We start from the raw sequence: 24,852 nt of genomic DNA, 5'->3' as shown, positions 1-24,852 counted from the left end.
AATAAATGTTGACCCTCTGCAGGGTTCGCTAGTAATTGCCGTCCTTTGGTAGTTTAGCGGATTCTAAAAGTGATTTTTAAGCTGCTGATATTCATTTTCGTCACGTCTGAGTAATAAAGTCATTTAATCGACCGGCATTTGGGAAGTTTCAAATTTTACATTTTTTGGTGTACCTTAATAGGGGTCTGTGTTTATGGTGGGTTGTTACGTCGTAACAATTTTATTAAATCGGGGGAGAGGTGTGATAGACAATCGACTCGGACCATCCTCATGACTCACGACAATAGTAAACTCTATTGACTCTCCGAACTATTTTCCTGACGAACTGCCTGACAACATTGACCATCTGACTGATTCATAGGATCAAGGATCAAAACATCCAAAGCACAACCATTACACCCTTACTCATAAACCCCTACCCCTAATAATAGTAACCTACTGTATATAAGACCGTAGTTCATAAGAATTAGAGTTAGTCTTGCTGTAACACTCAACGATATCGCTACCAAAAATATCTGGTTAAATTTGTGTTTTCTGGCATTTCAATCCCAAACCTAAACGCTACATACATTTGTGCGCGACGGTGTAAGTCATTCACAAGTGCAGTGAATACACAAGGAATTCCAGATTCACGAATTTGGATCCATCGGGCAGCCCTCACTTGGACCATCACACTGGAGTGGCTTGCAAGTAAACGCACGCAAAATCTTATGATGGGAACATTGAAGACAGGCTTAACAATACTGGTAAGTGATAGTGATCATAATAAGAATAATAAAAGTTATAGTAATAGAAATAACGGCAATAACAATAACAGAAATATATTATAATAATAGAGATATAAGAATAATAAAATAGTAAAATAGAATAACAATTGTGTGATGGAGTTTAGAGGGGTAGGATCTAACAGCAAACGAATGCATCGCGCGTGTTACCAAGCAATTTTTGTTCCATATACTTCTGCATACAGTCAATGATTTACGAATAATTTTAGCTCGTCACGTTAAGAGACTCGACCTGGTATTATCTCATTATATACTAGGCTGCATATATCAATTAATCAGTTTCACGCTACTGTCTTGAGAAGGGGAGGGGACATCTAATGTTTCTAAGACTTACAAATTGATAAAGTCGTTGTTAAAAGTTCTTATACAAAAGTAGCAAACCGTCGACGTCGCGAGACTTCGAATGTCAGTAGTGTGTTTTTGACTCCTCGAGGATTGCCATCGCGATGCCAGCTACTAAGGACGAAAACGTAAGACATTGTTTCGTCGAAGATTGCAATACTAGAGACCATGTTTAGTTATATTGTTATGTTTTGAAGAATGCGGATTAACTTTCAAAAAGCTACTTCCTGGTGGATTGTAATTTTCCTATATGGATCGTTCTTATGACAGTTCGTAAGTCACTAGATTTTGCCCCAAAGAAATTTTTTATTATAATATAGTTTTTACTATTTGTATATTGCCTGTTGTAAATTGCCTATATTTAAACTGTGATAATTTCGTGAAAAATGATCGCACCATAATAAATTTGGATTAATTTTAAAGCTAGAAGCATCTAGTTCCATAATCTATCGCTTATTTTATTTTAAGATTTTTTTATGATGCAGTCGGACGAGAACCTTAAGACGCGTTTTTTCTCGAAAATGCTATGCATTCAAACATTTCTGAATACTTTGAAAATTATTTTCGGGGCTGAAACCACCATAGGTTTAAATATCGTAGCTTCCTTCTTAGGACGAAACCTTACAAATTGATGTACGATTTTCTTTGTCATTTTATCAAGCTTTAAATGAGAGGTGTACCGCCAAATTTACAGCAGTATGTATAAGTTACACCATGATAGCTTTACACGATCGGACTTGTTCTTCATTTTGTTCCATAAAACAATAGAAAAAAAATCGTACATTAGAGACGTTTGAATTTTCTGCATTTTTTAGGAAAAATAGGTCTTCAGTTTCCAACATACTACATCATATAAAAATAGTTTAGAGGAAAATGAACATTGCTTTGTAAGCTTCAAAACGGATCCAAGCTTATGGTTGTACTATTTGGTTTTACGACATGATCACAATTTTAATATCGACGATTTTTCGAAAATCGAAAATGTAGTGTTTGAATATATTTTCGAACCTCCGTATACAATAAAAAAGTGTTGTATGATTATCTTATATTGAAGAGTGTCACACTTAAGAACGGTTAAAAAATAAGATTCGTCGAAATCGTTGTTGTCTACAAAATTGTATGAAGTTATTTAGGTAAAAAAATCATTCGTTTAAGATTTGTTTTCATTAGAACATTGGAAAATGGTTTTTTAAAAATCGGCTTCTACGAGGACTATCTTTGTTTAATTGTTTCTCTAGTTCTAGGCTTTTAGAAAATGAATGTCACGCATTCCCAGTTTAAAATATTTAGTTAAACGTTTTAGAAAATACTACATAAATATCATATAAGAAGATGTACACATTGATTTTATTTTAAAGAAACATTAGTTTAGATATAACAAAAATGGTTGAATTTGTCTTATTGTTCAACCTTTTAAAGCTATGCAACCCCTTAAGAAAATTCCCGTTCATGTAGATACGCGAGGAAATAGCTTTTCGACGAATTTATATTTTCAATAATTTTTGACGTTATTGTTGCTTGTAGGTGGAATCGTCCGGGAAGCCGTTCATCGTTGAAAATAATGTGATCGTAGGAAAGAAGGTGCCGTTTGTTTCAAAATACACCAGCGGCGGAAAGTACTTGTACGATGTGATGAAGAATAATCCTAGCGTGGTTGCACAGGTACTCGTATAATTAGTGTATCCATAATTCAAGAATTTCATATTGTCCGTATCGATTCGAATGCATAAGGATCACCTCATTAGTATCACTATGAAATTTCAGAACTACCTTTTGAACTGGATCAAAGATTGTCTGCAATATTTTTATCGTTTCTGAGTTCGTTAAAATCGCAGTTCTTTAAATTAGTTTACCATTGTTAGTTGGTTAATTCCTAAGCTGATCGAATGTTGAAAACTGAAGTGTGTGACTAAACTTGTCACATTTTTTGTTCTGTATTATCAATATTATGAATTCTGACGCCAGAAACGTGCTTCAAGTTTTTGGCTTTATTTCGCAGAGAATCAAGACAAAATATAACTCAATTTGTAGCTGGAGATATTTTCTAGCGCGCGCTACTCTCCATTTCATCCAAAAATCTCATTCAATGGCATAAAAATGCTTGCATTCCACAGCATGCACATCGTTAATTTTTGGCCTACTTCTATCACTTATATTACCAAATATCTGCATAATCTTCTCAGCTCATTACCAGCGCGCTCTAAATTGAACCTTCCTCTTTCGAATGAGCCCTTTCCCAGCGAAAAATATTCTCATATAAGGATGAAAAGTTGAGGCACGTAAAACCATTTTTCGCCTATTTTTGTCGGTAATGTGGTCACTCTACCTTATCGCGAATCTACGAAGACCAGGCCCTTAGTAATATTAAATACACGGGTGCCCGTGCCATGCCTGTGTATGGCGTCTAAGAGTTGAGCGTGAATTTATTGTTGTCTCGCTTGCATCTCACTTCTAACATCTGTTGCCGGGACTCGAACGTGTGCCGAACGGATCCGTGTACAGACATTACGGATCTCTATATCCGCATACGCGGAGAATATGATACATAATTACAATCGCAAGTACTAAGAACACGGATACGTAATTCGCGAATACACGGTTCACAGATTCCGTGAATACATGTCCCTGAAGTACACGTCCAAAATCGTAGATTATACTTATATAGGAGTGTCACGATCACTGAAATTATAGTTGTAGCAGCGTTCTAGCAAAAGAGGAAGGTATTGTCACGATGTTATGTATCAGGAGAGAATTGTATGCTCCTAGGAAGGAGTATAGAATTTTGCAAATAATGCTTACGACCATTAATCGAAATGATAAAGTGTACTCGTGATTACTTCCTCAAGGATGCAATAAAATGAAGGATTTATTTTTTTCGGAAATGAGCTATATAGGGTGTCTCTTAAGTGTTATTGCCAAAATACCTTCTTTAATTGTGACAAAGCAAAAAATACGTTATGCGTAATTTGAATGGTATTGAAGTATTAGGTGGCCAGTATCGCGCGGGGTTGTTTTTTCAAATGCTTTTTCTCTTAGATTACAAGGTGATAGGTCAGGTTCAAAGAATATCCAGCTGAATTGATCATGAAATTCTCAAGGAATTTATTATCGTGCCGTATTGCCTTCTGAGGCGACACATTGTCTGAATTGAACCACAATAGTGACCATATTGCACGCGATAAGCGAAAACCTGTAAATGTAAATAGCACTATTGTTGGAGAACAGACGAGCATTTAGAATTTTCAATCATTCCGGTTAATCGGTCTTATTTTGGCAGTGTGTTTGATACTCTGTGAAAATTGTTCGCAATCAATTGTTCAAGTGCAAGACAGAATTGATATGATACTTACTTACTTATGGTAAAAGTGATCCGAATTTGGAAAAAGCAAGACGCACGTACACAGAAAAATTTCCATAATAACGATCCATCACGTATCTACTACATACGTGTGAATAATTTTCGTGGAACCGGTGATGGAACCTATAATTTTTTAAAAGACTTTTGTTCACCGATGAGGCTTCTTTCCCAAACCATGGCTAGCTTAATCTAAGAAATGTGCACTACTGGTGGTTCGTCGATATCCTACGGTGGTTACGAACAGTAGATAAACAAAGACCGTGACGAGTAAACGCCTGTTGCGGAATTTTAAACAATCAAATAATTGACCTTTATTTTATAAACGCTACACTAATTCGCACGCATTCCCCTTTGTACAATGATTGCAGAAACACTCTGTGGGTGTCAATGTCATAATTTATAGACAACTTAACACTAGAACTACCAAACAGATAAAACTGACTTCTTCCTGGTTCCTTCTTTTACGATTATTGAAATTATAAATATAATTTTTGCCTGAACTTTGTTATTCAACGATATATTGCAATAAAAATCTTAGAGGACATGTATAAATCAAATCGTGTCATTATTTTAAAGAAAGACACTATACACCAACCGTGTTTAGTCCTTAATAGTACTAGTGTTAATAATGTTGCAATTTGAACAATCGAATGTTACAGCTGGATCCCGTCTCAGGCAAAGAAGATACTATCGAGGAGTTGCTGGAGCGGGCGATAAAATGTGCTCTCTGGTTAAAGAAAAAAGGAGTGCGAAAAGGAGACATTATTGCGGTTGCGTCGCATAATCACCGTGACAGCTTTACCCCGTGCCTCGCCGCGCTTTTCATCGGTGCAACGTTCAATCCTTGGGATCCAGGGATGAATACTAGTGAGATTTGAATTATGCTTAACATTGTTGTGCTATGAAAATGTCTTCCTTAGAAATTTGTGTTTTTATTCACGCTACTTTGCTTATCAATGTTGATAAATAGATTCCGGATTTTGGTGCAAAATGAAAATGTTCCGCATCGATATGCAAGAAACAGGAGCTAAATAGAAATTTCTTTCCTTTTTTAAACATTATAATCGTTTAGAAATAGTATATCCATGCTTTTAAAATCTTTTAATCTTTTTACTGATATAAATTTTATCGATGCATTTTGATCTATTGATAAATATGTAATCGTTAGACTACAGGTGTACAGTGGGATATTCTATAACGAACTAATTCGTCCTAAAACCTTATCTATTATAAGTAGACTACGGATCTTTATGCAAAATCAAAGCTTTTTGCATCCAATTTCATACATCAGGGGTTGTACGAAAATGTATTTCTTCTTTGAGTAGTTTTAACCCCTTGCCGTACGACAGTGATGGGCACGGTAGGGGCCCCTGAGCTGCCTGCTTCCCCCACCAACGTCTCTTTCATGCAGAGCGCATATTCGCTGCACATCCGTGTCTCGTGGTGTGAATAGACAGCATAATAAACCGTGCACGGGTCGGCTAAGGCAGGATGTAGGAGGGGAGAGACAGAGACATGAAACACCGCTGCGCAACGAAGATGCGTGCTGCACGAAAGAGATGCTGGTGGGGGAAGCGTTTTGTCTGAGGCAGGCATACGCAGAGTTGGGCAAAATATTTATCTAAATAAAAATTTCGAATAACGAATAAAAGATAAAAATATTTTTATTCGTTATTATAAAAGAATTATATATAATATATATAATTAATATAAGAATATTATATGAAAAAATTATTCGAAGTTCGAATAAATCCGCTTCGAATAAAAAAAATTATCTTTATTCGTCGGATAAATTCTCGTCGGATAAAAGTATTTATCCGATACTCGTCGGATAAAGATACTTTTCTTATTCGATCCTTCGAATAACGAATAAAGATAAAGTATCTTTTATTCGAATCGTTATTTAAATAATTTTTTATCTAAATAATGCCCAACTCTGGGCATACGTGCCCATCACTGCTCTACAATATGAACAGATTGTAATAAATATTTATGTTATTAATTTCCTTTAAACCGAAATAGAATTCCATTTTGGTTTTGTTAATGTGCAGCTATTGGAGAACATATGGCTATGCATACAATAGATATAAATCTTCTGCTTTTTTTTTGTAAATTACGAACTCTAATCACTAAACGAAGTTCTAATCACTAAAACCGTAAAATAAATTGTACCTTAGAAAAGGAATTGAGAGTAATGTAGCAATATTCTACAAATTTTTAAGATGTTTATGCACTAAGCGATTGTCTGAACACTGCACTTGAGCAAGAACTAAAAAATGCTTGTTTTTACAGATCTTGCGCGTCATTTCATAAGACTAATTGAGCCGAAAGTGATCTTCACGAACGAGAAATCGGTGAGGGTCGCATTGGATGCAGTGAAGATCGAAACTTCCGCGGCGATGATCGTCACATTTGGCGATTATCCCGGCAGTATCTCCTTTTTGGATGTTTTGCAAGGTCATAGTGAATCGGACGTGGCGGATTTCCAATGCGAGGATGCGGATCTCAATGACACGGCGCTGATACTTTTCTCTTCCGGGACCACGGGTTTGCCGAAGGGTGTAGAACTGTCGCATAAAACGGTTCTCATAACAACGGACAGCGCTTTCGGATTAGATTTGTCCCAGGAAAGACCTTTATGGTTCAGTCCCTTATCTTGGATCAGTGGTGTCATTTGCACCCTCAAGGTCCTCGCTTCCCATGGCAAAAAAATAATCGGTTCGAATTTCGAGCCACAAATAGCGTGTGAACTCATAGAAAAACATAAGGTAATTAATTATTAGTTGCTGTTTATTAATTTATTAAAACTTCTGATATCTGACCATACAGTCGATTCAAAATGTATTGGGTTGGAACGAAACTTTGTAGCACTTTTCAATTAAAATTTAAAGATAAAATTAAGACATTTATTCGTAGGACTATTCAAAAACGTAATAAGTTACATTAAAAAAGGCAAAGAGTAATATTGAATAACACCGAATATTGACGTAATACAGGTTGAATAAATCTATGAATAAATACCTTTTCGTACGGTCATTTTTTAACGAAATTATCACTGTTTGAATATAGGCAATTTCTCGAGAATCGGATATTTAGTATTCAAATATTTCTTGAACGTTAAAGCTACTGATTATTTTATTTATTCGAACGCACTCGTATTGATACATGAAATCTGATTTATACAAATGCCGGATATCTGACTTCATTATTGTCTGAATACGTTAAACATAAAATGCTTTAGTCTAAAATTAATCATGTACAACTCAGTATACATTTTATCAAACGTTATAACCAGTAAGTATCAGTGTAAAGTATCTGTTCTATTATCCGAAAACATGTTCCATTGATTTGTACAAGCATCGAGATTCTAATAAATTGCATAGTCTTTATTATCGCAACAGGTTGAAAGTTTCTTTACTGCTCAAACAAATGCAAACACAGACAACTAGATTTCACTGGTTGACAAAATTAAACTCTTTTTTTGTGCCCACTACATGAATTTTTATATCTGTATATCGTTTTTCTTCATCACATTCGGTTCTTGAGAAAATTTAAGGATCTCTTCTGCTTCAACCGTAGAAACTAAACGACTGATTCTGAGGTACACAAAACGATTGATGAAAATATTTTAAAAAGATACACACACTAATACTAACTTTCTGATTACACTATAATCACTCAAAACTTTGAGAACTATAAAAAATTGAATTTGAATATATTATTTGTTGGTTTTTTCTCGTTTAAGCGAACAATAACATGTAATCGTACTCACAAAAACAATATATTTACTAGCTTATACTTTTACATTATAAAGATATAAAGATAAGTGGAAAGAGAAAGAAAACGTGCTCGCTTCATGCGGAAGACATTACACCTGTGACGTAATCGTAATGAGTGACACCTGCTCCACATTAACAGATGTCGTTACTAATCTGCGGTCAAATCCGATTTTAACGATCAGATTGCCATTGACTAGTATCCAATATTATTCCACTTTGTAATTGTTGATTATCGTGTTGTAGATAACATGGTTAATATTAAGCACCAGTATGGCTAATCGGTTGGTCAGATACAAGGATTTGAGAAACTACGACCTCTCGAGTTTAAAATGCCTCCTTGTGGCTGGTGCTATGCTGAAACCGGAATCTCAAGCAATGATGAAGAAGCATTTATCACATGCGATAGTACTACAAGCTTTCGGTAAATATGGCAATAACATATAGAGTATTTAAGCAATAAATAAACAGCGGTACATATATCGTTTTCATATTGAATGCTACCGAAAGTTGTTTAAGGTATTAATATAGCCAACAATTTGCAGCGTTATAGAAATTACCATAATCTGCTGATCATTTAGGTCTTTTGATATTATTAATAGGCCCCAAGTTCAAAGTGTATTAAGTCACGCTTTTCAAAATTTAGAGGAGAGCACATAAAAGGTGTAAAAAGCTTGTAACTTTGGGACCGTTAGAGATACACATAATTTTTTGAACGCATAATATAAAAATATATTATTTTATTGTTCAAAAGCGAAATCGTGTACTGAACAAGGTTGCTTTTTGAAATAAAAAATTAATTGGATTTGATATTGTCTGGCTCTGACAATGGACTTAATATTTCAGTGACTTAACATCAACATGTCTTGACTTAATATTGTCTGGTTCCACTTTTGTATCTTCTCAAAAATATACTTTAACCATCTCTGGCTTAAAACAGATCAAATTAAACTATGACATTATTAACGTCAATAATCCTTGGTATTTTTAATATTACTATAAAATGATAAAATGTTTATGACAATATTTAATATATTGTGCTAGTTTAACTGCTGTCCTCGGATTGAGATCCTCTATAAGGAAGTTGTAAAATTCATGGAACTTTCTAGGCACTCATTTCAAAAGCTTCTGTAAGTTATCGTACTTTTCTTCGGTATATGTAGTACGTAATGTGGATCTAAAGGGTTCCAAATTAGGGTTCAAAATTGCTTTTTTTAATGATTTTCGAACTAAAGGAACCTCCTCGAAGTCTTTATCAAAATCTTCTTTGAAATATAATATTTCATAAGTCTTTTCTAAATTGCATACAAACAATTTTGGAAATAAGGGACTTACCATTTGACTTAGAAAAGAAGATTTTACCATCAGAAAGAATGGAAAATTTTTTGCGAGAAACATATAAAATGCCATTTTCTCAAAAAAGTGGACATAATACACTCTGCCTCTGGGGTCCAAATATGTAGCTATCTTTCATTCTTAAAAGTGTGCAATGGCGAATGAAAGAGTATCGTGATTAATAATCTAATCTTGCGTGATAAATTTTAAAGTTAAAATTTGAGCGTGTATAATGCACAGACTTCGGATTTGTGTTCTAATACAATTTAAATTAAAATCGTGTGAAAATATAATCGAATGGGCATACAATGATTGAAGTTTTGTTCTAGGTATGACGGAGTTAGGCGGAGTGGCTACAGCTCAAAAGCCAAGTCATAGCATCGGTTCTTGTGGAACGGTAAGCATAAATTATGAATTCAAAATCATTGATCTCCAGTCAGGAGAAGCTCTTGGCCCGGACCAGCAGGGTGAACTCTATCTTAGATCAGAGACCATGATGAAAGGTTACCATAAAAACCCGACGGCAACAAAGGAGGCCATAGACGAAGACGGTGAGAACAATAATATTTACTTTACTGATGGTAAAGTCTACCTGAAACTTGAATTGTTATTGCACATTCCTATGGTTCCTTGAACGGTACCGGTTGAATGTAAACTTTTATGAAAAATTTTATGCAAATTTATATTTCCGCAGAGCAATTCAAAGTATCTAATAATTGAATATCCTTCAGAAATGGTTTCAGTAAATAGAAAATATACTGAAACAGTATTTTAATTGTACGTTATAAATGCATAATAGTAATCTAGATCAAAAACTACAGATATGTACATGACATAAATGCGTAGATTAGTCAAAAAGTGTATCTGTTTATAATATTTTGTTTATTGTGACTTATTTTCCATAAACGAAGTATCAGTACAAAATGAACATTCAAAGTTTTAAATCAAAAGTAAAGTTTGAAAATATGAGATTGTTTAAAATATTCATAGTTCTCATTGAAAGTCGCATTATCAGTTCTGTGTTTATTATGAATATGACAGGTGACATCGTGACGTTCTGTAGATGAAAGGTACAGAAGTTGTAATAAGATTATTTTAATTTTAATTGTAGGTTGGATGCATTCGGGCGACCTGGCTTACTATAATGAGGATGGTGAATTGTTTATCGTTGATAGGATAAAAGAGATCCTTAAGTACAGAGGTTATCAAATATCACCTAGTGAAATCGAAAACCTTTTGCAAACACATCCGGGCGTTTTGGAAGTTGCAGTCGTCGGCATACCTCATCCCACAGATGATGAACATCCCGTTGCTTTCGTTCGCAAAATGCCCGATAAAGAAGTATATATTAACAACTATCTTTTGTAATAATTAGACTGCGAATTTTACGCATTCATGGCAAGAATGGATAAGTGCAATTTAAAGCAGTGGACAGATTAAAAGAATTTAGGAATATTAATTTATTAGTTTCAGCTTATTAAAATCAATAAAAGCAGAAAAGGATTTCTATTTGGTCCTTGTTTTTTGCATTTGATGTAAACAATTTTTATTTTGCATAAAGATCCACAGTCTAGTGATAATACTCATAGCTTTCTAGATCGATTATATATAATTTCTTAAAAATTCCAAACGTAGATTGTTTTGAAAGATTCAAAGCTTTACTTTTTGATACTCATTTAGTTACATTAACCCTAGTGAATTATTGGGACTGATGTTGAACCCATTCAAATTCATGCTAATAATTATTTAATGTGTATCTTTTAATAATATAACTATTACACAGATGAGTATTAAATATGAATTCATTGAATTATTACATTTTTAAACTACATTTAGAAGGTTCACTGAAGGGTTAACATTTTTCTTCAAGTAAACAGCAATTTTTTGTTAATATTTATGGGATTTAGGTAGTAGGTAGGATGTTCTAATGAATTCAAAGCTTCTGATGCTTGTACTTTTCATTGAATTATATTAAAATCTTTTTTAGAGTAAACAATAATTTCTCGTTTCAATAATATATTACTAAATTTGGAATAATTTTCATATTAATGATTAAATCTTGTTGAGATCATACTTACTGATTGATTATCAACTATACGATAGAAGTCCGAATTGATGTCAGTTAGTAGTGTATGAATGTAAAGGGTTGTACAATTTTAATTATGGTACGTTTTTAAACTGTTCCAGCTACTTATTTCATGGTTGTTAATTTACATTGCAGGTGTCCGCAGATGAATTAGTGATGAAGGTTGAAAAGAATTTTGTGGATGCTTATAAATTACGTGGTGGTGTGAAGTTCGTAGCAACCTTCCCTTATACTTCTTCCGGCAAGATAGCGAGGACACAGCTGAGAAATATAGCGAAGTCATTCGCAACTCATTAAATATTTACCACAGATAAACGCTACACTTGACAAACTGCGCGGCGCGCATTACCTGTTGACCATCGACCTGTAGGATGGGTATTGGCGGGTACCACTGAGTCCCGCCAGCTGGCAGTTAATCGCGTTCTCCGTACCAGGAAAATGCCCCCCCCCCCCCCCCCCGAAATCTGTCCGTTATACATTTCCCTAAATAGTATTAATTCTATATTAGTTCTGCCATTTTTCTCCTGTAATGTCGCAAAATTTGCGACGTCATTTTCCTGCTCGTAACGATCCTTTGAAGGAACCGGATCGCCCTCTTTCGGGTCTGTTGCGGGATCACGATGTACAGTGGGTACAGACGTGTTTGAGGAACCAATAATAGACCACCATGTAATATATGAATAACTATTTAATTAAATGAGGATATACAAAATACTGAACTTCTACACTCGGCATGGCTCAGTCCTCTCTCGCACGCTTCGACAACCACCTCGCGTCTCACACACCCCACTCTCTCTCATATCCTTTATGGTGCATTCACATTGATAGTCACTTCGCTACAAATTCCCCTTTGGCTTTCAATGTGAATTCACCTCTTATATTCAACTTGTCTAGGTTTTTCCTTAACTTATTTGCATTTAACGCTTTTGTCATAATATCGGCTTCCATATCCTCGGAGTTTACATGTTCTATTACAATGTTATTCTTCTGTACCTCGTCTTTTATAAAAAAATATTTTCTGTTAATATGTTTTGTTCTATTAGTAACCCTATCCTTGTGAACCCAATCCATGGCTGCTTTACTATCAGTGTTTATTTTAATTGGCGTTCTATTTCCGATATCTGTGCCTAAGCTTTCTAATAACCCTTGAACCCATTTTAATTCTTGCACTCCCTCACACATTGCCATGAGCTCGGCCTCACACGTAGACAGAGCCACTAAATCCTGCTTCTTACTCCTCCATCCTATTATATTGTTCCCTAATTTAACAGTATATCCACTAAATGACTTGGCATCTTTTGTACTGTTCCAACTCGCATCTGTGCTAACGGTTAATACATCACTCTTGGCATCGTATGTTAATCTATAGTCTTTGGTACCCTTTACATATCTAAATATTCTTTTTAATGCATTCAAATGAATCTGACGCGGATCTTGACTATGTATATTGCGACATCTTACTTATACTATGTACAATATCAGGTCTCGTTGCAATTCCCAGGTACATTAAAGATCCTAACATCTCTTGATATAATAATGAATCTATCTTTGGCGATTCTTCGTATTGGTCTAAATCTTGTTGTACATCTAACGGTGTATTTTCTAATTTGCACTCTGCCATATCGAATTTACGTACTATCTTATCTATATATTCTCGTTGTGATAGTTCTAATCCTACTTTTGTTTCCGTTATATCTACATTTAAAAAACTTTTCTTCACCGTTTCTACGAGATCGACATTCTTTCTTATCTCATTAATATTACTTTCTATTATTTGATTGTCCGTTCCTACGACTAGGAAATCGTCTACATATACTCCTATCAGTAACAGTCTATTGTACTCTTTCTTCACATATACGCACGGATCTTCTTTTATCTTTTCTAACCCTATCTTTTCCATTATCTCGTTTAACTTCTTGTTCCAATAAAATCCAGACTGAGGCAGTCCATAGATGCTTTTTATTAATTTACATATTTCATTTTTTTTTATTGTTGAATCCTGGCGGTTGTTCCATGTATACATCTTCTTTCAAATCGCTGTATAAATATGCCGCTTTCACGTCATATTGTTTTATTCTCATTTTGTATGTGCTCGCTATCGATAGTAATGTTCTTATCGTTTGCATTTTAATAACAGGTGCGAATGATTCCTCGTAATTCGTCCCTTGCCGTTGTTGGCATCCCATTGCCACTAATCTGGCTTTGTATCGCACGCTGTTCTCTCCTATATGTTTCTTGTTGTAAATCCACTTTGATTTTATAACCTTCATCTCAGGTCTTCGTGGTACTAGCCTCCACACTTCTCGTTTTCCCATGCAGTCTAATTCTTCCTTCATTGCTTCTTCCCATCTATCAGCCTCTGAAGATTGCAACGCCTCCTGCAGGTTCTTTGGTATTAGTTCACTCACAGCTATGTTGACTTGTTGACACTTGTTCTTGATCCTCTCTGATCTTCTCACTCCTTGTTCTAATAATCTTTCTTCTTGTTGTTTTCTATTTCTTCCGTGTTCTTCTTCTATTTCTTTTGCCTTCCTTCTTGGTTTAGGTACTATTGGTGGTTGCTCTATATTTGTTTCTTTTTCAACCCCTTCTTCAGGACAATCGTCTTGTTCTGTATCCTTCCCTGTTCCTTCATTGCCTTCAACCTGTGTTTCTTCTACCTCTCTTTCTTTTTCTTCGTGTTTGTTCCCCTCAAGTATATCTATATAAGTAATATTACTGAGCCCATTCGACATTTCAATACCTTTTCTATTTTCCATGATTAATACCCCTTTCTCATTTTCATTAAATTTTACATTTCTCGCTTCTAGATCTAGTAGCGTAGTCTATGACCCGAGGACACATGCGTTCCTTCGAGTGTATGCACGTAGCCGATGGCTCGACGTCATCGACGTTACGTCATAAACAGGTGAACCAAGACCTGGTCGTGAAGTGGGGAGGTCCGTGCGGAAGTTAGTTACTTTAGAGCCTTCTAGACGAACACATTGCGAATTAACATAAAACAAATCTCTGTACAACTGCATAGCAACCAGTCAATAAACACCACGCCACCGAAAGAGTATTTTTCATTCCAAGAAAAAGCGAAACCACGGAGCGTGCACGATCGCTTCGAAGTAGAAGTTTCTACATACAACAGTAATATTGAATTCACCACCAGATTCCAGTGATTCACGCAATTCATCTGACGAAACTGACAATTGATCATTTTTTCATCGGTATAAAGGTCAGCACGGATATCAATTTTTTCTTTTTTTTTTTTATTAATAATATACCCGGAAGACATTAGAAGAATATTAAAAAATTGTTTGCAAATAACTTTATCCAATAAGAAGTTATCAATTTAATAAAGCTAGATTGCTAGAATGGCCCACTGTGGGCTGTTCAATTGCACAATTGAATTACATTGTATTTCAATTATATAGTAATTCAACTACGTCGTAACTGAATTACATAATTCAAACCTTTGAATTAATTCAATTACTAATAATTTTAATCAGACGTGTAATTGAAATAGAATATCGTAACATAGGTAAAGTAGATACATGTTTTCTTTTTCTGCTTTTTATATTTATGTTTGAAATTTAAAAATTTGTAACGCAGAAGTTATTTCTGTTCAGATATTATTTTATAAATAATAAATTCCGTCTGTTTGAAACCTTCATATGGATTTTTCAACCTCTTATTACCTATTACTTTATTGTTCTTTAATTTTTAATTTTAATTTAATTACATCGTAATTCGTAATTGATGTAGTTTAATTGCAAAGTATTTTATAATTGTACTCCAATTGCAATTACGAATTACATTGTAATTTAATTGAATGAAGATCTGAATTAGAAATTACAATATGATTGAATTACAATGTAATGCAATTACTTTGTAATTATAATTCCTGGAGTAATTCAATTGTAATTCTGCACAAGTCTGGGACCGGGTCCCAAGGACCACTCGAGGGTACGGTCCTGCAACTTAGTGTTAGGATTTCGCGTGCGAGGCGCGACCAATTAGGCGAATCGCGGATAAGGCGTAAGGTGGGGGAAACAAGGATCGACGCGTCGCGTTACCGAAAATCGAAGGATCACTGTCGTGTTGGCTCCCACCGCGAATAGTTCGCGAATTATATAGTGTACCGCAGTGCTCCCGTGGCTCGACGAAGTCACCGAGAGGAGAAGTGGAAGCGTAATCCACGTAGAGACCCTGCCGAATCACGGGGACGGTAAGTCAAGACAGTTATGCATTTTAATTTGTTTCGCGAGGTAACTCAATAAATTTTGCGTGAGAATGACACGATTCCCGTCTCGTTCTCTATCTATTTCGTGTGTGCCGAGACGTAAAACGTTTCACGTCTCGAGCCATTATGTAGCTCGCTAGGTTAAAGGCGTTTTGAACATTTGGGCAGTTTCCCGTCAGTTAAAGAATCGGAAGTCTTCCTCGGAGGAGTCGCGGACGCGAGGAGTATAGTCGTCTTCGATATTATCTCGTACTTCGTTGCGAACACCGTCTCGCGAATAATACCAAACCGCGTAGGCTCGTCGCGGACTTCGTGCCCTTGCGGACACACGAGTTTGTGTATCGTGCGTCGAACTCCATTTCGTTCCAGAAACTATCACGACAGTCACATTGGAATCGTGCCGTCCATCTTCGTTTCGCTAAATCTCGTCTCAAAATGATTAATATAATGTACCGAATTACCGTACGATCGCGGATTTTCATTTGACAATAACCACGCGCTGCGATATTCCATTGATTCGCTAATTCTACATATATGAAGAGCGTGGGCTCTCGGATGCGGCCACGTGGCCGCGTATTTTTCTCGAAATTTTCGGGAAACCTGATTCTTCCGGAAATCTCGAAATTTGGGAATGCCATATTTTATAATTGGTTTTATCAATAATTTGTAGCATAGGAGTTTGACTTCGGTGTCGAGTTCTTTGGAGTAAAAGTTCCGTTTATTCACCGCGAATGCGTTTTGCACTTTGACTATTTGTATTAGTGAATAGTTTATTTCAATCCCCTCGGGATTACAGATTCAATACCTTTTCAACACACTCCCTCGCTCCGCTCCTATCCTGCCTTATCCTAACTTACAACTAACTTCATAACGCAAACGCAAAACCCGACTTGCCAGAGAGAGAGAGAGAGAGAGATAACATCCATTATCTTAAAAATACATACAATAAAATAAAACTCAAATAATTCGCAATTGAACAACAATTACATAACATAAAATAAAGTAAAATACCTTGTGTAACATGACTATTTGTATACTTACATGGTCGTTATAGTTCAATTTAAAATCTAAGAGTACGGCTAAGTAACGAACAACCTGTGTGTATGGAATTTTATTGTTTGTGCCTCTTTTGTCCTGTGGACGAAAATGTTTGGCGTTTTTACGTACACTCGCGGCGGAAAGTATGTTGACACCTTTTCAAGCGGAATAACTTTTTTTAAATTCGTCCAAACGACTTGAATCTTTTCTAGATGTTAGACCGACTAGTTTGCTAGAGAATGACTAAACAAATATTTTTTAAATTGCAATTGGTTGGAATGATAAATAAGTTAAAAAATTATGTTTTTTCAACTATTTCATCTGATCTTATGAAGATAATTTAAAAAATGCGTTTTGTAGATTTCGATAACTTATATGCATACTGAAAATTTCATAAAACTTGGTCAATGTTGCAATGAGCTACAAATGTTTCAAGATGATAACATACGGGCGAAATTCCCTGGCAAGGTCGAAAATCTGCGACTTTCACCCTTAAACTCTCATCTTGAAACATTTGTAGCTCATTGCAACGTTGACCGATTTCGATGAAATTTTCAGTATGCATGTAAGTTACCGAAATCAACAAAACGCATTTTTTAAATCATCGTTATAGGCTCAGATAAAAAAGTTGAAAAATCATAATTATTCATTTTAAAATAATAAAATAAAAATAAATAAAAAAATGTTTGTTTAGTCATTCTTTAGCAAACTAGTTGGTCTAACATCTAAAAGAGATTCAAGTCATTGGGACCAATTTTTAAACAGTTATTCCGCTTGAAAAGGTGTCCTCATACTTTTGAGCGGCAATATACGTCCCCGGTTGCGTCTGAAATCTTTGAAATGTATGGTCTGAACAGGATTGTCTCGCATTTGTCTGTATTTATTTTTAATTTTCATGTGTCCAAGTAATCTGGTATTTTGTTGAATAGTTCTTGCAGTTTTATTTTAAATTTTGATGGTTTGCTATTACTGGTGTATATTAATAGGTCGTCTGCGTATGCTATGGTTCCTTTCTGGTTGTCCTTATTCAGGTCGTAGATTAGTAACAGATCGGTCATATATAAATTAAACAGGATGGGGGAATTGACAACACCGTGTTGTAAACCGTTTCAGACTTCGAATGTTATTGTGGACGTGTTATGGCTTTCGGCGACCTAGAACTTCTTTTCGTGAACTATGTTTCATACAGACTGGGCAAAATTTCGAGAAAACAAATTTAAAATACTATTTTAAATAGTATAATTTAATGTGGTTCAAATAAAATTTCGGCAAATAAAATATTTTTATTTTGATAAACAGATACATAACACAAAATATTTTAATGTTGTATTTTAAATATGTATTTCCAATATTTCCTTACAATGAAAATAAGTTGAGCAAATAGTTAATATTATAAATTATAATTTTAACATAAGAAACTATAATAGTTAACAAAGTATTATTTGTAGCTTAATAACGAATATTTGCATGTAACATGTTGATAAACAGACGATAATGTCGTAATAACATTACACGCAACAAAATATCAGAAAATATCCTCATTTTTTCAAATTTTTAAAATGTTCCCTTCTATGAAAAGATTGCATTTGTTTAAAACAACGCACATCTTCAGCCAAAAGAAACTAACACATGTTTCGTTCTTCTACTCTCGGAATCAGATTATATTTTTCAGAAATAAATTAAGTTATTTAAAAAATTTTTTTATTTTTTGGCTCTTTTTCCTTGGTGTTTTACAACCGTTAGAAGAAAGTACAAACCAATTGCTCATGTTGGTAACATGCGCAATTAAATGTTGATCAATGTTATTAAAACACGAAATAGCACGCTTTATGGGATTTGGATCACTGGTAGATCGACTGTTTAAATTATCAAACAAATCATTAAGCGTTTCAAAGAAACTAGCTGTGTGTTGTACAGTATTTGTATTAATGCTACCAGTGAGTGAAGCGGTAAACATAGCAGCTGACACTCTTTTGCTAAAAACTTGAAGAGCAAGCTTACACTTCATTTTATTAAAAGAATTTGGGAAAACATGTTTATCGGATAGTTATCGTAACATTACGTATCAATAAATTTGTTCGATTACACTCGAATTTGGACTCATTTTCATCAGGAAAAGCCCCTCAATTCACTCGTCGCAATTTTATGGTGGTATATTGAAAAATCTAAAAGTTAAACTTGCATTCGTACGCGATTCTCCATCTGCTTACATTGTATGCCGTTTGTCAGTCGCTGGGTCTTTGAAGTTCGGCTCTCGTCGGACCTCGTTGCTGTTTATTCGAAGCCTTCGAATAAAAGGTACAGATAAAAGATGAAAAAATTATTCCAAGTTCGAATAAATCCGCTTCGAATAAAAAAAAAAATTATCTTTATTCATCGGATAAATTCTCGTCGAATAAAATTATTTATTCGACGATGATACTTTTTTTATTCGAACCTTTGAATAACGAATAAAGTTAAAGTATCTTTTATTCGAATCGTTATTTAAATAATTTGTTATCTAAATAGTGCCCAACTATGTCTGGAAGTAGCGCATTCGATTCCCGGTTCGGCGAGGCGCATATTTTGCTATAACTTTTGAACTAAAAAAGATATCAAAGTGAAATTTAAACTGAAAAAATTAAAAAGTATCGGGTTTAATGGTATGTACTGAAATATATTTTGTATTTTTAAATAATTCTTTTTGTTTTTTTAAATTTAATTACCCTTAAAAAATGTTCAAAACTAGTTATTATAAATGTTGTTGTTCAATCTTTTATCAATCCCAAATAATTAAATTTATTAGAATATATATGCTGCAAATGAAAAGCAATATCAGAAGTAGATTGAATAGGTAGCTATTAAATAGTCAAATGAAATTAGTGATATCAACGTCGTATTTTATTAAATTAAATTTAAACTACATTCTTACTTTTGGCTAATATTGAACTAATTTAATTTCTTATAATTATGTTATTACACTGTTGTAGTTGTAATTGTACAGGGAAGAAGACTGATGTAGTATAGAAAGAACAAGAAAAAAGTGTTTAAGGAAAAAAGAAATCATTCCATGCGGGATTCGATCCGGGACCAAAATTTTCTCAGCCGGAGACGTTACGTTATTATTATTATTACATTACGTCTCCTTCGATGCACTCGCGTGTCAGCCGTAATGGAATTAAGAGGAAACAACTTTCTTTTGTTTCATTCATCATATGAATCCTCGACATGAGATTTAAAATTATATCAGCAACAGCGCCATTGTAGAATATCGGTTCCACAATATTAGTTCTGGATGATACGGTAGGATGTGACACGGAATGGTACAGGGGCTCTAGAGCCCCCCGAGCGTGAGACAGAAAAATACATTAGGTGATTGGTCTACTCCTATACCTCGTCTGTGGTCTTACGCTTATTTCCCGAATTTTTTATTTGTTCTGTCATCCTCTTTTTGTTTTCTTTCTCCTCGGTCATTAATTTATTAGGTGATGACTTTAGGATTTCACTTCTTTCACATCTTCTTGCTCTTGCTCCAGTTCTCCTTTTTGTGGCATCGGGTAAGGGAGATAGCTTCAAAATTACTTTAGAAATATGACCAGCAGAACTAGTAGATGGCTGCACGTTTAGTGTTTCCTCATTTTTCTCTTTAGGATCTCCAGATCCCATCGTAAAAGTGAAATCTTGCTGATTCCTCATTTCTTCATGTGGAATATTTGTCATTTCACAACCTAAATAATCAATGTCTGAGAATATATTCCTATCCAAAGGATAAATTCCGGTACATCTGAAACCAGACACTGCTATTTCCAAGCGTGCAACTTTTATAAACGCCTCTCTAACAAGACCTGCAATATCGTAGTCGGTTATGCGAGCTCCTGCGTTTTCTCGCATCCACAAATCGCAGCGTTCATAATATGCTGTTTTGAATGGCTTCATGAACGTCCTGTCCAATGGTTGGAGCTTATGGGTTGTATGTGGTGGAGAACTTAGTAGGTGAATATTATGATCTCTACAGAAATTTATGACATCCAAAGTTTTGTGGCTACTATGGCCATCCAAAAGGATAAGGACAGGAGCCGTTTTAGATGGACGAGTGAATTTTGTAAAATGTTGCAACCACTGATGAAAAAACTCACCATTCATCCAACCCTTTGGTTGGGCAACACCCTCACTCTCTGCAGGAGCATTTATCATTAGGTGTGGATTCATTCTTTGACGTGGAAAAACAAAAAATGGAGGTACAAAATACCCACAAGCATTCATACAAAAGATTACGGTAATATTTTTGCCCCTTTCTGCTGATGTGACTTTTCCAACCTGGCGTACTGATTTCGCGGTAAGACTTTCTGATGCTTCTGGACGCAGTTGACTCCTGTTTCGTCGCAATTGTATATATTGGACGCGGAGAAGTTATATTGTTTCACGAGTCTCTCTATGTTATTAAAAAAATGTTCTACCTGCGGTTTATTAAAACCTATAGCTCGCATTAGACTTGTAGACTCCGGTGTTCTCAATGAAAGATCAGGAAGTCTGGCCATAAAATCATAGTAAAAATGTTTCCCTGCCATTTTTTTGTATGTTGAAACGATGCGGAAGTTTGAATTCTACTGCTAAATCGTAAGCTAACTTTAGAAATTCTTTTTTCATTAAGGGCAAGCATCGGTTAGCCAGGTCTTTCACGTGATTCACCAATTGTTGTTCGTATTCTGGTGGAAATGTTTTGGTAAATCTACCTTGTGTACACGTTAAGTTAACTTCTTGACCACATGTAATCAATTTTATCTTATCGGCCAATGTGCTTTTTGCAATATTGTATCGTGAAGATGCTTCTCTTAGACTCATTTTTTTTTGTTAAAACTTTCTGAATTGCATTTTTCATATTTTCCTCATCCCACAAACTTTTCTTCTTAAGTTTCTTCTTGGCTAAGTGATTTTTAACCACTGAAAACAAAATAATAATAATTACTTCCCGAATAATTATTATTAATACGTATATGAATAAGTAAAATTCAGATTTGTATTGTCCGGTGATAGGGGACAATGATCTGTCCGGAACCAGGGGACACCGAAGCCATAAAAAAAATAATTTTTTGTATCAACCAGTCCACTGTATATACAAAATACAGAAGTAATTAAAAAAACTACTTACCAAAAGACATAATAATGCCACTCCCAAGTTTTTCTACTAACCAAAATTGATAGATGTAACACTTTATAATTTGTATGATACACTAGCTTGTACTTAAACGCAACAATGGACCGATATTACCAGCTATGCACATTAGGGTGGACCTTATTTTTCGACCATCTGATTTTTTTTATGCGACCCCCCTTTTTTTTTTAAGGTCATTTGTCTCTATTTGTTTCAATTAAATGCCAAAAAGTTACATAAATTCATATTGTTAAAATCTATCTGTCTATTATGCTTATATCTTCTATTTGAAATCTCGTTCGCTTGTTCTATACTTTTCTAAATCTTAATCTTAATCTTAATTCTATTTATTCGCTTCGATTTTTATCTATTATTATCGCTTAATTTTATACTCTTGGAGTCTAAGTCTAATTCTAAATCTAAACCTATTCCTTATGTACATCTAAAGCTAAACTACTTATTTGTATTATCGCTTGTCTTTTAATTTAGTTTAATTTGATTATCTATACTTATATTTGTATTTATATTTATATTTCTACTTGTACTTAGATCTACTTTTAAATTCGCACGCATTTACTTTTAACTTCGCACGCAAACATTTATTATAATACGCCCGCTATTTATTTTTAATCTACTCCTGTCTAAAAGTAATTTTTTCTCACTTTTTTGACTTTTTCTATCCTATCTAAGAATTTGTTATTCGCTACCTAACGTTATCTTATTATCTAGCCTATGCTAAGGTGTGACAAAATTCCACTACTAAAAATTATTTCTCGCTATTATTATTAAGTTTTTTCTTTCGCTTTTCTGCGACTCTACGCCGTGCTATATACCGGGTACAATACTTTAAGACCGAGGGCTCCCTAAAAAACTCGCAGAGAACACCTCCCACGTCCCTTTTGGCGTATCCGCCAAGAGGGAAGTACGTATTTTTCCCTAATCAACCTCTCTTTTTTATGTCTTCTTTATGGCGAAAAATGCGAATTCGCGGATTTTTTTGCACCACGGGGTTTTCTCAAACCCCACCCCACCCTACTTTTCCGAAATTTAGTTTAGAAGGGCTCCACGTGCTTGCTTTTTCCAAAAATGTTCGAAAACTTTTCGCCACCCGGTATAGTCTAAAAATCTACTTTATCCGATTTGGCCGTTCTTGGGCTCGTTTTAAAGGTCTCGAGGCCCTCACCAACTTTCACTTATCTCTTTTTTTCCTATCTCTATACCCAGGCTTTTTGTCGACCGTATCTCGAAAAGGGAGGGGTGAATCGAAAAATTGTTCCCACCCGGGAGAAATATCTCCCAATTTCCCCTATTCTGCTGGTCCTTCCTTATAAAGCCCGGATATAAATTTTCATTCAGATCGGAGAAAATTCAGGAATCCGTTACGCGAATCACATACCTAACCCTTTTTATATAGGGTGAACACTTTCCTACCTTCTCGTGGGTGTTTGGCCTGGTGTTCGTACCGACCCCTCGCGACGTATCCTTTGTTTTCTCAGAGTTCTCACACACTTTTCGCGGATTCAAAATTTTTGTAAAAAGTCCAAAAATCGGTCACTCAATTATTTAATCGAACAATTAATTAATTAATTAAGCAAAACTACACAGTCCGTTCAACTTTAATTTAGTCCAATTCAAAGTGTTAATTGATCTTTTTCACTTCTTTTTTTTTTTTTTCACTTTTATATGCAACTGTTCCTTTATTTCGGTTCTTTTTACTTTTGTTTTATCAAAAAGTGTCTAGTAAGTCTATTATACTCCTAATTTTCCCTTATTTCCGTTAGATTTTAACGAACTCTTCCGAATCTCGTTTATCCTACGGATTGATCGCGTTTTTATCACTTTAAAGTTCCTCGTACTCCATAATCGCACGTTAAAACTTTCTTTTTCTCTCCCTATGCTAGTTTTAATCTCAAAAACTTCGCGCATTCAGACTGAATTTACTGAAACTTTTGACTCTTAGCACCTTACTCCTTGGTAGTTCACTTTGCTCTCTTTTATGCGACCCCCTAGATCTGTTCCAGATTAAAAAAAAATAAGTTCTGCAGAAGAAGAACTCAATTGGACAACAAGAAAGGGTGTCGCAATCGGTTTGAAGTTTGAAAATTTCAGTAATTTCCCTTTAATTTTACATGCAACTCAAATTTTATGTTTTAATGATAAGAGTTACTGTTATAACATAAAAATATCATCTTTTGGTTGTATAATAAGAAATTTTACTTGAAAGTTTCAACAATATTGTCAATATTTTGGTTTATTACATTACGGAGTAGAGCTATGAGCGTGCTAAACGGTCGCCAACAGGCCCGAATATTCAACTTTTAAAAAAATTTCAAAATAGTTGGCCTGAAATTAATAAAAATAATTACATCCCGGGAACGCACGACGATTACGTTCTGAAACATATTAATGATATACAAAAAAAATCGAAATTTTTAAAAATTACACAAAAATGAGTCACCCAAGAGATGACTACAAAGAACTTTTAGAATTAGCAATAATTTTTCTTGGGGGGATTCCTTTGGGTGGCATTTCATTCAAAATGCCTGGCGCATTTCACCATGCGAGGTGGATGGCTAAAATAATATACACTTTAAAAATATTTATTTTTCGAAACGAATTTCCTCTCAACCAGGAAGAGTATAGTAGCATTAGAAATACATGTGTATTTCTAATTAACATTTATATTGAGCCGTGGATTTTGACCCCAATAGCTGCTATGGCGCCACGAATTCATAATCAAGAATTCATCAAAAATATAATTCATTACAAA

General features: G+C 34.7%; 3 protein-coding genes across 3 annotated transcripts; 1 reads left to right on the top strand and 2 right to left on the bottom strand.

Annotated features, from left to right (window-relative positions):
• Nucleotides 1-1,091: 1,091 nt before the first annotated feature.
• LOC143357160 (uncharacterized) lies at nucleotides 1,092-12,125 on the top strand. The gene is made up of 8 exons (XM_076793441.1): nucleotides 1,092-1,255; nucleotides 2,652-2,789; nucleotides 5,145-5,352; nucleotides 6,778-7,253; nucleotides 8,508-8,685; nucleotides 9,926-10,147; nucleotides 10,708-10,937; nucleotides 11,818-12,125. Exons 1-8 carry the CDS (start codon nucleotides 1,232-1,234, stop codon nucleotides 11,977-11,979), a joined length of 1,638 nt encoding a protein of 545 aa, XP_076649556.1. The 5' UTR covers nucleotides 1,092-1,231; the 3' UTR covers nucleotides 11,980-12,125.
• Nucleotides 12,126-20,317: 8,192 nt separating this feature from the next.
• Nucleotides 20,318-22,148, bottom strand: LOC143357327 (uncharacterized). Its single transcript, XM_076793740.1, has 3 exons — nucleotides 22,080-22,148; nucleotides 21,789-21,871; nucleotides 20,318-20,545 (listed from the first exon to the last, which is right to left on the bottom strand). The coding sequence occupies exons 1-3, from the start codon at nucleotides 22,087-22,089 to the stop codon at nucleotides 20,318-20,320; spliced, it is 321 nt and encodes a 106-aa protein (XP_076649855.1). The 5' UTR covers nucleotides 22,090-22,148.
• LOC143357328 (uncharacterized) lies at nucleotides 20,577-21,781 on the bottom strand (the record flags this gene model as incomplete). Its single annotated transcript, XM_076793741.1, is given in 4 exon segments — nucleotides 20,577-20,614; nucleotides 20,659-21,247; nucleotides 21,292-21,499; nucleotides 21,501-21,781. Coding segments are annotated over 4 exon segments (1,116 nt in total), but the record flags the coding sequence as incomplete, so codon positions are not given.
• Nucleotides 22,149-24,852: the final 2,704 nt, after the last annotated feature.

The sequence above is a fragment of the Halictus rubicundus genome, chromosome 9, assembly GCF_050948215.1.
Source record: "Halictus rubicundus isolate RS-2024b chromosome 9, iyHalRubi1_principal, whole genome shotgun sequence".
In the NCBI taxonomy this organism is placed as follows: Eukaryota; Metazoa; Arthropoda; class Insecta; order Hymenoptera; family Halictidae; genus Halictus; species Halictus rubicundus.
The sequence above is the reverse complement of the archived record's forward strand: the minus strand, read 5'-3'. Positions and strand labels throughout refer to the sequence as shown.

What these genes read in the sequence shown, in the direction of transcription:
- LOC143357160 (XM_076793441.1), top strand. Translation starts at nt 1,232, where the DNA reads ATGCCAGCTACTAAGGACGAAAAC. An exon ending in GATAGTACTACAAGCTTTCG is followed by an intron (nt 8,686 to 9,925) that starts GTAAATATGGCA and finishes GTTTTGTTCTAG; the next exon opens with GTATGACGGAGTTAGGCGGA. An exon ending in GCAAAATGCCCGATAAAGAA is followed by an intron (nt 10,938 to 11,817) that starts GTATATATTAAC and finishes TTTACATTGCAG; the next exon opens with GTGTCCGCAGATGAATTAGT.
- LOC143357327 (XM_076793740.1), bottom strand. An exon ending in TGAAAAATGCAATTCAGAAA is followed by an intron (nt 20,546 to 21,788) that starts GTTTTAACAAAA and finishes CTAAACGTGCAG; the next exon opens with CCATCTACTAGTTCTGCTGG.